The following is a 12,951-nucleotide window of genomic DNA, read 5'->3' as shown; positions in this document are numbered from 1 at the left end:
TCGGAGCGGACCCGCCCGGGCATCCCCTTCGCGCGCAGAGCCCCCGCCTCCGCTCCCCCGGGCCGCGCCCCGGCCGCCCTCTCCCGGCCCGGGGCTGCGCTCGAGCTTGCTCGCTAGTCCTGTTTCGAAATGCCGTGGTTCCTGCCCCGCTTCCTTTCTCCGATCGGCCCAGATGGCGGTGACGGGGCTGCTCTGCCCCCGGCGCCTCTTGAGCTTCAGCTCGCCCGCGGTTCCCTCCTTGGCCGCGGACTCCAGCCCCGCCGGCCTCGCTGCCCCCTGCTCTTGGCTCCGCACCCCGCTGCGCACCTCTGTCCCGGCCCAGCCTTTCCGCGCGCTCTCTGCCGCCGGCCTGAGCCCCGCTTGGCCCTGGCTCCGCAGCCCACAGGCCCCCGCGCCTCGCCGCCGCCTCGGTCGCTGAGTGCGGGAGACGAGAAGCAGAGTAGGAACCGGGAGGTTCTGGGGTCTTCGGAGTGAGCGTCGTGGCCAGAGCAACGGCAGGACGTAGGCTGAAATAGGGACTTTGGCGACCTCCCTCATTCGCGGGAGGCACCCTCGTCTTCTGTTTCAGAAGACCGGCTCCGTTTCTACCCACGCGAGTTCTTGCGCGGGGGTTACTTCAGCAGAGGCGAAGGGTGCATCCATCGCACTTTGACCTCTCGGGCCTCCTTATGCTCACCACACAGGCAGGTTCAGAGGGTAGGGGCAGAGAATTGGTTTCACTAAGTGGCAAGTGGAAATTTTCCAAGTCTGAAATGAAAATAGACACCATCTACTATAGTAGAGGTGGTGCGGGGCACCTGGGTTGGAGTCTGAGTCTTCAGTGTACTGATTAAGTGACCTTGGGCCAGTCACTTCTCCTTGTCTCAGTTTCCTCACCTGTAAAATGTGGGTACTAATAGTACCCGCCTAATAAGATTGCCGGGAGAGTTACATGAGCCACTGTGGGTGAGGCATGGTGCCTGGCCCCCAGGACACACTGTAACTGGTGTTATTCATTGTTCTGAGAATAAGATCTGTTTTTGCTCACCTCAACTCTGTGTGCTGTCAGAAGTGTTCCTGCATGTGTCTTCTTGCATGGTGATTCTTCTCATCTTTTACTTCTATCCCAAATATCTCCCATCCTCTAATGCTACTTCAGTCAAACACACACACACACACATTCTGAATCACCCAGCTTTCCCCCATGACTTTATGTTCTCTTACTTTAAAACATCTAACAATTTTTGTTTTTTTCCTTTGTATGAACTTTTATGCTTTGTAGTATATTCAAAATTGATGGCTTGTATTTAACATTATAGCCATAGAACTTTTAAGCATTATTTCTAAAAGATTCAGCAGACAGAGTCTCATAAACATCTGTCCCTTGCATGTGTCAATATTTATAAGTTGAGGGTTGTGTGCTTTTTTTTTTTTTTTTTACTTCCCCTTAAGCTCCTTGTGTGCATTTATGGCAAACAAATCCAAACACTTTAAATAGCAAAGTCTTAAGAATAGTCAAATATATTGGAGGGTGGTGGGTTTGTTTCTGAGTGTGTCTTACTCCCCCCGCACCCCTTTTAATTGGGTCCTGCATTCACTTTTTTCCCCCAGGACATTGATAGAAATACTTCTGGTTACTTTCTTCCTCTTGCCTTTAGCAGGGTGAGTGTTGGTTTTTTTTTTATGTCATGTAGGGACTTGTTTCTGTAGCCCAGAGCACACTTTTCCTCTTGAGGTAAGATTTGTTGCTAATAAAATAATAGTAATGATAACTTACATTAATTGAATGCTTCTTTGTGCCAGAAAGTGGACAAAGATTTACTTGTTTTATCTGACATTAATCCCATCAACAGTCATTTTTTTCCCCATTTTATTTTATTTTTAAAGATTTTATTTATTTGAGAGAGAGCAGGAACAGTTGGGAGGGGGGCAGAGGGAGTGGGAGAAGCAGACTCCCCACTGAGCCGGACATGAGGCTGAGCTGGAGCCCAGGACCCGGAGATCACAACCTGAGTCGAAGGCAGACGACAACCGACTGAGCACCCAGGTGCCCCTTTCTCCCCATTTTGTAGAAGAACAGACTACAGCTGAGCGATGTTAACCTATCTGCCCAAGTTAGTGTGGCGATTTTACTGTCTGTATGAAAATGTCACCTTGTTGTGGGAAGCTTACAATCGTTTGTTTTTATTGGCTGTTGATCCAGTATTGGTATTCCAGGGCAGGTTATGGTCTTTGCCCTCAAGGTATTTTTAGTTTGGTGAGATGAGAGTACCCTAGGAACAGACATCAGCAGCTCAAAACATTATATAATTGAGTGTCTGTTATTACAGTTCTTTATGTACTTACCCCCAAGAAATCTGCTTGAGGGGAGGAACAGAATCTGTCTCCTCTGTTTATTTCCTAGAGCCCTTGACGTTGTGTCCTAGAGGTTCTATAAATATTGGCTGGATTATGAGACAAAGTCTCAACACAGAGATTTGGAGGAGCACCAAATGCATATGAAGAATTAGGTTGAGATAATTAAGAATGTTCCTTGGGTTAAAGCAGTGGTTCTTAAGGAGGAGCGATTTTGCCTGGGGATGCTTGGGGGATGTTTTTGGTTGTCACTGCTGGGGCTGGGGAGGAGGGGGAGGGCTGTCAGTGATATCTAGTGGGTAGAGGTCAGGGATGTCGCTCAACACCCTGCAGTGCACAGGGCAGCCCCCACAACGAAGAATTATCTGGCCCCAAATGTCAGCAGTGCTGCTGTTGAGAAATGTTGAGTTAACGTGAAGCTGGAGTTCCGAAGCAGTGTGGAAATCATGCATCTGGCTTGGCTCAGAGTTGTATAATTTGGGGAATAAACTTAAAAAACTACTTCAAATTAGGAGTTTGATTGGATCCTTCTGCCACCTTCCTCTAGAAAATGATCCAGTTAGTAAACAGTAGAGGGCTGAAATAGAATGAAATTGAAGGAGGTTTCTGCCGTCTTCTCTTAGAGGGAAAACAGCAATAAGAAATGAGTTTGGACATTCTGTTGTTATAGAGTTAAAGGTTTTGATTTTTTTTTTAAGATTTTATTTATTTATTTGACAGGGAGAGAGAGAGCACAAGCAGAGGGAACAGCAGGCAGAGAGAGAGGGAGAAGAAGGCTCTCTCGCTAAGCAAGGAGCCCAACGCGGGGCTCGATCCCAGGATCCTGGGATCATGACCCGAGCTGAAGGCAGACGCTTAACCATCTGAGCCACCCACGTGCCCCTAAAGGTTTTGAATTAAAAAAAAAAAAGTAAAGGTTTTGATTTTTCAGTTATCTTATTCCTTCAAAGCAGGAATTTATAATTACCCAGAATAATCATAACTTGTTTTTTAACAGTATTCTCTGCAAAGAGTACCTTTTGAGTGTCTTCATGTTTGTTAGCTGAAGTTTCAGTGATGGAGTAAGAAAACTTCTTTATGTCTTCTCAGCTAAGCTTTACGGTGACCACAGTGCTCTTATTGTTTTGTAAACTCTAATTGTTCCTAATAGTCTCTTATTTGGGGCACCTGGGTCCTTCCATCCCCAAGAGGAAAGAGGTATCACTCTATACATAATGAAACTCTCTGAGGCATATGTGTTGCATCACTTAAGAACACTTTTTTTTTTTTTTAAGTTTAGGGAACTTTGTGGAAAATAAAGGGCGAAGTCTGCTATGACCTTGAAGTCAGCATTAGAAATTAGTTTGGTGTATATGACCCTGAGCGCTATCAAGGCACTTAGATGCTAAGGACCGAAAACGGGTCGGGTGAACTTGTCATGATTCTTATGGAGGTCCTAGAGCAGTACAATAAGTCTTTCTGCAGTGATGGAAATGTTGCATATTATGGCTATTTCAATTTAAATTGAAATTTAAAAATTGGTGGCTCTCATAGTGGATGGAACAAAAAAGTGGAAATTTATGCCAAAGAGCCCTTATGGTTTTTTGGCTTTCTATTGTAGTTTTATATCAAAATGGTATAAATTTGTCTGCCTGTGGTAATTTTTTTTTTCTGATAGTGGTTCTGCTTTTGTGGTGTTGAGATAGCCAGTTAGCCCTGTCATCATTCGTTCCATGACAGTATAACCCAAGGTTTGTAATCTGAATGACCAGTGAGGAGCTGGTTTCACTCACAAGGACTGGTGAGAAATTGGATCACGTGGTCTTGGGATTTGGTTGGAATAGAAACTCAGCCAGTTTCTTTTTGTTTAAGCCTCTTGAGTCTATAACCACATAACCTGCTTTTGGTTCCTCTGCCCTTGAATCTGAAAGGCCAGGCTAATTATCTCTTTGCAGCCTGTTTAGTGAAGGGGAAGTCCTATGAGACCTGTTCTAAAGAACTCTGACCTGATATTCAAATGCTTTAGAAAAAAACTGTTTTTTGCTTCTCTTTGTAGAGAAAGTATGAAGTACACAATAAATTTAAATCTGTAGCACGATCAGAATGTCTGAGACCATATTCTGGTAACATAGAAAGAAAACTAGTATTTTAAATATTGTCAAATATAAATCATCATAGGAAAGTTTCTTTTCTTTCCTCTTCACCTTGCTTGAGAGTCTGTCATCTATAAAATTTAGTTTTTCCTGAGCTTCCATTTTCCTTTCTCCGTTCATTGTTTCTAAGATTTGGCCATGTGGGTACCACGTCTTGGCTTTTGCCATGTTAGAGAATATATTCCAAAATTACTTGGTTACCATTTTTCTTTAAATTGACATTTAAAATTTTGTTTCATTCTAAATGATATCTGTGCTATTACTATTTTGATGTAACAGCTTTTCCTAATACATGTTAAAGTAAATACATACCCATTAAAATTTTAAAAACCGCACATTTTCCCATATACCATCTAAAGCTGCAAAACTTGTCCTGGTTTCTCTGGTCTCTTCTTGGAATACTGGTAGAATTGGCCTATAATTGGCTGACATAGTAAAAGCTCCCTATAGAAAAATGGGCTTTTTCTTCTTTATAGTGGTCTAAATGTCACTAAATAAATTTAGGAACCCCAACAAGCTGTTTGTGATGGTTTTCTCTCTCTACAACAGGACTGCATCTTCCACACTTGATACTGCTGGAAATAAACTTAAGTGTTTCTTTCTTCTTTTCTTCCTGCCTCTCCGAATCCAGATACAAGTTGTTTTACCAGTAGTTCTTACATAATTTAGCATATACCTTTAACCTTAAAAATCAAGAGCACTATCTCTTTTCACTCTTTTCCCCCTACATTTAGCTCTTAAGGTGCTAAGAGAAGTGGCTCCTGGCAGATGAAGAATGCTTAACCTAATTTCTGTTAAGGGACATGGAAGTGATATATACACTGGGCAGTTTGGTGTCTCACTCTGCTGGTAGGGGTGTGCAGGAACAAGCACTTTCATGCATCACTGTTAGGAGTGTAAAATTAATACAAATGCTGTGGAGGGCAATTTGTCAATATCCATGAAAATTACAGTATATGCTCTCATTGATCTATTCCTTCCAGGAATTTATCCTCTAGATTTATTTTTGAGCCTATTTAGTGACACAGACACAAAGTTATTATAGCATGGTTTGTAATGGTAAAAGAAAGGACATAAATATCCATCAATACGGAACTGGTTTAATAAATTACGGAATATCCAGCCAATGAAATATTAATCAGCTGTAGAAAAAATGAGAAAACTTTTTTTATATAGTTATGGAAAGATCTCTGAGATATAAATGGAAAAAAAAGTATGTTTAACATACTCATTATTTGTATAAAAAAGAACATATATGCGTACACACACTTAATGTGCATAAAGTAATTCTGGGAAACTATACAAAACCCAATAACGTTGGTTGGTTTTGGTGGTGGGGACTGAGAAGGGTGGAAGTTTTCACTGTATACTTTTATGCTTTTTGAATTTTGAATAATGCAGATATATTATCTATTCAGAAAAAAACACAAATGTGTCATGAGATTCTTCACTATGCTTATTTGTAAGAGACATTCTATACATCTCTTTTGCCTTTCTGCTCATCAGGAACTAACCCTTTCTGGGCTTTTTTCTCTCAGATGAATTTTTTATGAAATATAGGTTGTAAATCTCTCTAGGGATCAATTTTATGTTATTCTTTAACTCCACTACTGTTTTTCGTTATTTTTGTGCTGATTTCATTTCTGCCTAAGGATAAATCAAAGGAGGATAGAACCACCACTTAGAGGAGCTGATACTGTTAGCCAATGACAGAAAGAAGGCAGACTTAAAATTTCTGTTTTGTCTCCATTTTATTCAGTAAGGTATTTTCAGACTGTAAAAGGTAAAGAGGCAATGTTGGTTTCTGTTTTGAGTAATGGCAGACTAGGTAATTAGATCAGTTCTCCCACTGGGGACAATTAGAAAATAATTGTCAGCATATGAATATTTGCTTGAAGATCCTGGAGAGCTAGCCAGATAATGAATTACCAATAATCAACGTGAGAGGAGAAATATGAAGATAGAAGTCTAACAATGAGAGTCCATTTTGAGGGCTCCTTTCTTCTCTGATGGCATATGCTGGATTCTTGAGTGAGGAAGCTTGTCAAGGCTGCGAATGCGCCTCTCTGGACTAAAGGAACAAGGATTAATGTTCAGAACCAATCAGGTAGGGGGAACACCGGTGAACCCCCTTTTCTCTAGGTTGGGACTATGAAAGGCCATGTTCTGGAAGTAAGGGGAAATTAGAAATAGGCCATTGCAGGGACTGCAGCTCAGTTTCAGAAAAATCTAAGTTCATGAAATTGGGTTAAGGTACCCCCCAGGCTGCTAGTGTCCCCAGGTATGTGGAAGAAGCAAAGGCAAACCTCTGGAGGCTTATTTAGATTAGGCTTCAGATTGTTTCTACAAACAATTTTGTGAGAACAGTTTCTGGCACATTTCATAAATGACCAGATTCCTGGAAGAGAACATGAACAAAAATCAAAAGAAACAATGGACAGTATGAATAGATCCAAAGGGGCAACAGACTGAAACATAATTATATTTATTATGTTCAAGATAAAAGACAAGTTTGAGAACTTTGGCAAAGATTTAAAATTTATAAAAATAGAACCAAATAGAAATTCTATAATTAAAACATACAGATGAAAATGTAGAACTCAGTTGATAGGTTTAGCAAAAAGTTACTGTGTCTGAAGACAGAATAGTGAACTGGTCAGAAGAAAAGTCAGAAGGAAATATGTAAAAATGCAACAATGGGAAATTCAGGAAAGAGGTAAGAGACATAGAAGATATGGTGAAAAGGTCTAACCTTTATATAACTGGAGTCCTAGAAGGTGAGGAGAGCAAGAATGGACAGAAGCAATGTTTGATGAGATAATAGCTGTGAATTTTCCAAAGCTAATGGAATGCACAGGTTTAAGAAGCCCTATGTATCCCAAGCAGGATAAGTATGGTGAAATCTACAGTAGATACACGTTAAGTTAAAACTGCTATAAAACCTGGGTGCCTGGGTGGCTCAGTCAGTTAAGCGTCTGACTGGTGGTTTCTGTTCAGGTCACGATCTCCTGGGTTGTGAGATGGAGCCCTGTCTGTGTCAGGCTCTGCTCTCAGCAGGGAGTCTGCTTGAGACTGTCTTCCTCTTCCTCTGTGCCTCTTCCAGCTCACACTTGTGTGCTCGATCTCTCTCTCTTTAAAAAAAAATCTTAAAAAAAAAAAAACTTTAAAAAATTGCTATAAAAGCAACGTCAAGAGAAAAGTAGCCAGAGAAAAATTACAGTTTGCCTTCAAAGGAATAGCAGTCGGACTGACAAGCTGACTTCTGCATGGAGCAGAAGAAGCTACATCGTCTTTAGAATACTGGAAGAAATACCAATATAGAGGTTTTTTTTTTTTTTCAGGAAAACAGTCTTTGAGAATGAAGGTGAAATAAAGATATTTTCAGGCAATCAAAAACAGGATTTATCATCTGCAGACTGACACTTAAGGAATAACTCAATTCTTCAGGCAGAATCAAAATGATCTCAGGTGAAAGGAAAATCACATTTTCATCTCACTCATTAACATAGATGCAAAAAGTCATGAACAGAATATTAGCAGACTAAATCCAGGAATATATATGTCCAAGTGGGGTTTTTTCAGGAATGCAAGTTAGTTTTAACATTCTTTAAAAGTCAATGTAAATCACCATTTTAATATATTAGTGGATAAAAATGATCAGTTTAATAGATGCAGAGAAAGTACTTGATAAAATTCAACCTCCATTTATGATTTAAAACTCTTAGCAAAGTAGGAATAAAAGAAAACTTCCTTAATTAGAAAAAACATATCTACAAAAAGCCTATAAGCAGCATCAATCTTAACCGTGAGATTTGAAAGTTTTCTTCTTGAGATTGGGAATAAGGCAAGGGAGCCAACTCTTACCGCTTACTAGTCATCATTTTATTGGATATTCTAGCTAATACAGTCAGGCAAGAAAAAGAGTATATGAAAATTAGAAAAGAATCCTGTTAAATCTATTGTTTGCAGATGACTATATGCATGGAAAATCCAGAAGAATCTACAGATCAATTATTAGAACTAAGTTTGGCCAGATTGCTGGGTACAGAGCCAATATGCAAAATTTCATTGTGTTTATATATACAGGCTTACCTCAGAGATATTGCAGGTTCAGTTCTAAACCACTGCAATAAAGCAAATGTTGCAAAAAAACAAGTGAAGTAAAATTTTTTTGTTTCTCAGTGCATATAAAAGTGATATTTACACTATGTTGTAGTCTATTAAATGTGCAAAAGCAGTATGTCCAAAAAAAGTGTAATACCTTAAAACTGTTGCTAAAAAATGCTAACCGTTATCTGGCTTTCAGCAGAGGTGTATTCACTGATCATAGATCACTATAGCAAATATAATGAAAAATTTTGAAATATTGCAAGAATTATAAAAATGTGACACAGACATGAAGTGAACAAATACTGTTGGAAAAATGGTACTGATAGACTTGCCTGACACAGGGTTGTCACAAACCTTCAATTTGTCAAAAATGCAATATTTGCAAAGTGCAACAGAGTGAAGCACAATAAAATGAAGTGTGCCTGTACCAGCAATGAAGTTAAAAATATATAAAAATACCATTTACTGTAGAGTAAAGAGGTTCAGATACCTAGGAATAAGTCTCACAAAATATATGCAAAGCCTTTGTGCAGAAGATTATAACACATTATTATTTTTTAAAAAAACCAGAACATTTATTGTGTGATGAATTGTTGAAATCTTTAAGAAGAACTGGGTGCTGCAACAGCTGCCCTCTTGGGTTTAGGTGATGTTCCTTCATGGAACCCAGGCCTGAATCTGGAGTATACAATTTTTAGCTGCCTCATTCGACCAGCCCCAGTGGTATTTTGTCTTTTAGCCTTGGCACTCCAGTCATACTTTCCCTTCCTGTTGGCAGGATAGCTATATTTGCCACAGGTCAACTTCCAAAGGTGGTAGGCCTTAGAGCCATAGTGGTGGCACAATGTGCACATCTTATCGTGACACTTTCCAAAGGATGATGTCCCCTTTGTCATCTTATTTCTGTGGCCAAGACCCTATAATTATTGAGAGAAATGAAAGGATAAATAAATGGAAAGATGTATCATATTCTTAGGTTGAAAGACTCAATATTGTAAAGATGTCAGTTCTCCCCAACTTGATATATAAATAAAATAATCCCAGTAAAAATCCCATCAGGGTTTTGGTGGGTTTTTGCATGGAAATTTGACAAGCTAGTTCTCAAAAATATAGGGAGGAATGAAAAGCCATAATTAGCGTATATAAAAATACTTGAGTGAATAAGAACAACAAGATGGAAAGATTTGCTCAATTAGGTATCACGATTTATTCTAAAGCTTTTATGGAATAGTCTAATAGGCCCTAGGAATAGAATAAAATCCTAGAAACAGAATCTTTGATTTGCAATTAAGTTTGTACTGTAGGGCAGTGAGGAAAGAATGGTAAATATTGCTGGGACTATTGAATATCCTAAGAGAAAGGAAAGGAGGGAAAGAAAAGAAACTTGATCCTTACTTCACACACCGCACACATAAAAAATCAGTTCTAGTTGGATTGGATACCACCACGTGAAAGGCAAAACAATAAGCTCCTAAAAGATACTATAGGAGAATATATTGACCTCAGTGTAGGGGAAGACATCTCAAACAGGACATACGAAGGGCTAAAAAGGAGAAGAGTGATACATTTGACTACATTAAAGTGAAGAACTTTGCATCACCAGAGGACACCATTAAAAGTGAAAAGGCAAGTCACAGGGTAGAAGCAGTTATTTCTAACACATGTAATTAACGAAAGGTTTGTATTTAGAACTCCTATAAGTAATAAAAAGACAATCCAGCTTGCAGCTTTTGGCTTGGAGTTGGCCAAGGTGCGACTTTCTTTGGCTGTCCTTAACCCAGGTTCATCTGACACCAGCTGCCTGCACCTTGCTGCCTAAATTGAACCCCAATGAAATCAAAGTCATATACCTGAGGTGCACCAGTGGGGAAGTTGGTGCTCTGTCTGCCCAGGCACCCGAGATTGGCCACCTGAGTCTTTCTTCCAAAAAGTTTGATGATGACCTAGCCAAAGCAACTGGTAATTGGAAGGGTCTGAGGATTACAGTGAAAATAACCCTTCAGGACAGACAGGTCCAGATTGAGGTGGTACTTTCTGCCTCAGCCCTCATTATCAAAACCCTCAAGGAACTGCCAAGATATAGAAAGAAGCAGAAAAACATTAGGTATGATGGAAATATCAGTTTTGATGAGATTGTTGACATTGCTGGACAGATGGGGCACCTATCTTTAGTTAGAGAACTCTCTGGAACCATTAAAGAGATCCTAGGGGCTGCCAGACTGGGCTGTGATATTGAGGGCCGTCACCCTCATGACATCATAGATGACATCAGCAGTGGTACAGTGGAATGCCCAGCTAGTTGAGAACTACAAAGGAAAAGTATTTCAGTAAACGATTGATTAAAAGACACTCCAACAGTAAAATAGGCAAGAGACTTGAACAGGCACTTTATAAAAGAGGATTTCCAAATGGTCAAGAAACATGATAAGTCATCAGTGATATGCGAACTAAATGATCATACACCAATCAGAATGGGCCAAATAAAAAAAAGTATTAATATGACTAAGTATTGGAGAGGGTACAGAGTGATAGGAGTGTTCCTTGGTACGAGCAGGAGTGCACATTTGGTACAACTCCTTTGGAAAATAATTTGGCATTTTCTACCAAGGTTTATTGTGCAGATTTCTATGACTCCACCATTCCATTCCTAGGTTTATATACAAAATTAATGCATGTGCATGTGTACCAAGATAAAGGAACAAAAATATTTATAGCATCATTCATAATAGTCAAAAACTAGAAAGAATCCAAATTCATCAATGGTATATTGATAAGTTATGGAATATTCATGGGATATTATATAGCAATGAAAATGAATAAACTTACCTACGACAACATACTTGAGTCTTTCAAACATAATGCCAAGTGAAAGAAGCTAGTCTTAAAATGTTCTGCATTATTTCTCTTTAATAGAGTTCAGGCAGAATAAAGTAACACTATTTAGGAATGCATATTTAAATGGCCCAACTATAAAGAAAAGCAAGGACAAAACTTGACCCTAAGTTAGGACGATGGTTATGGAGGAAAGGAGCAGGTAATGATTGGGAGGGTCATGAATGGGACTTGTAAAGTGCTAGGAATGATCTGTTTCTTGGCCTAGGTAGTAGTTTATATAGGTGTTTGCTTTTGATAATTTATTGAGCTGCACATTTTTGTGTACTTTTCTGTATGTAATATTTCACAATATAGATTTGAAAAGGAATCAGTGTATAATATAGTTATGAAGAGTGCTAGCTTTGAACTTGGACTGGCTGAACTCACATCACTTCTGTTCCTATTTGCTGGTCATCTTGGGCAAGTTACTTGGTTTTGCTGAGCCTCAATTTCTTGAATGATAAAAAGGAAGCAACGGTAGTATCAACTTCAATGGTTATGCAATTGAGTGAGATTCAGTGAGGAATCAAAAAGATGATGACTACAAAATGCTTAGAAAGTAACTGACATAAAGTAAGGATCACTAAGGATAACTAGGTGTTGGCTATAATAATGAAGATGATCAGAATGAAGATAGGATATCTAACTACTTTAAGTTCAGATTTTTGGATCCAAGCAAATGCTATCTAGGTCTTAGAACTCTCCAATCAAGAGTTAGAACTCTCTAATCAAGAGTTCTTGATTACAAGCAATAGAAACTAATTTTGGCTGCTTTGAGCAGAAAATGGATTATTGGAAGAATATAGGAGGCTCACCACATTGTTGGAAGGCTGGGGAGTAGGCTGGTCTAGAGGCTAAGCAGCAAGAACAATTTGGTGAGGGCGTTTCGCTACCGCTAGGTGAATTCTCTCCCTCCTTTGTGCCACTGCTATTTCCAGTTCTTTTTTTTTTTTTTAAAGATTTTATTTATTTATTTGACAGAGAGAGCCAGTGAGAGAGGGAACACCAGCAGGGGGAGTGGGAGAGGAAGAAGCAGGCTCCTAGCGGAGAAGCCTGATGTGGGGCTCGATCCCAGAACGCTGGGATCACGCCCTGAGCCGAAGGCAGAAGCTTAACGACTGCGCCACCCAGGCGCCCCGCTATTTCCAGTTCTTGGTGGGAATATTTTAGGTCATGTGGCTGGTCCCTAACTTCCCGGGTTTGGAAAAAGAAGGATCTTCCATTCTGACTTCCATTGTGTACTGTTTACAAAGTCAGTCCCCTCCAGGAGAAGGCTGAGTATGTGAAAGCCTAAAGATCCACAGGTGACTGCTACATCCAGGGTCCTGAAAGAACCGGCAATTGTAATTGTGTATAGCAAATTCAGTGCTATCTTTGAGGACTGTCAGGGACTAGAAATGAACCTATGTATCAATTATCCAAAGAGGAAAAGAGATTAGAATCCAGAATCTGTAGACCATTAAACTTGATGCAGCTTCTCAGCAAAGTTCTAGAATATGTC

At 39.7% G+C, this 12,951-nt stretch overlaps 3 protein-coding genes across 4 annotated transcripts in view; 2 read left to right on the top strand and 1 right to left on the bottom strand.

Annotated features, from left to right (window-relative positions):
- The window catches only part of TMED8 (transmembrane p24 trafficking protein family member 8), a 69,209-nt gene that overhangs the window by 30,016 nt on the left and 26,242 nt on the right, over nt 1-12,951 (top strand). The window contains exon 1 of one of the 2 annotated variants that reach the window (XM_034642955.1): nt 1,622-1,641. The exons of the other annotated variant lie outside the window; for it this stretch is intronic. The gene's annotated coding sequence lies outside the window, so the exon portion shown is untranslated. Of the gene's footprint in view, nt 1-1,621; nt 1,642-12,951 lie in introns of those variants that run through there. 2 annotated transcript variants of the gene reach the window in all.
- LOC100484462 (60S ribosomal protein L37-like) lies at nt 9,179-9,472 on the bottom strand. Its single transcript, XM_034642958.1, has one exon. The coding sequence runs from the start codon at nt 9,470-9,472 to the stop codon at nt 9,179-9,181; it is 294 nt and encodes a 97-aa protein (XP_034498849.1).
- Nucleotides 9,751-12,432, top strand: LOC100466432 (60S ribosomal protein L12-like). The gene is made up of 2 exons (XM_034643027.1): nt 9,751-9,772; nt 10,278-12,432. Exons 1-2 carry the CDS (start codon nt 9,751-9,753, stop codon nt 10,877-10,879), a joined length of 624 nt encoding a protein of 207 aa, XP_034498918.1. The 3' UTR covers nt 10,880-12,432.

The sequence above is a fragment of the Ailuropoda melanoleuca genome, chromosome 14, assembly GCF_002007445.2.
Source record: "Ailuropoda melanoleuca isolate Jingjing chromosome 14, ASM200744v2, whole genome shotgun sequence".
In the NCBI taxonomy this organism is placed as follows: domain Eukaryota; kingdom Metazoa; phylum Chordata; class Mammalia; order Carnivora; family Ursidae; genus Ailuropoda; species Ailuropoda melanoleuca.
The sequence above is the reverse complement of the archived record's forward strand: the minus strand, read 5'-3'. Positions and strand labels throughout refer to the sequence as shown.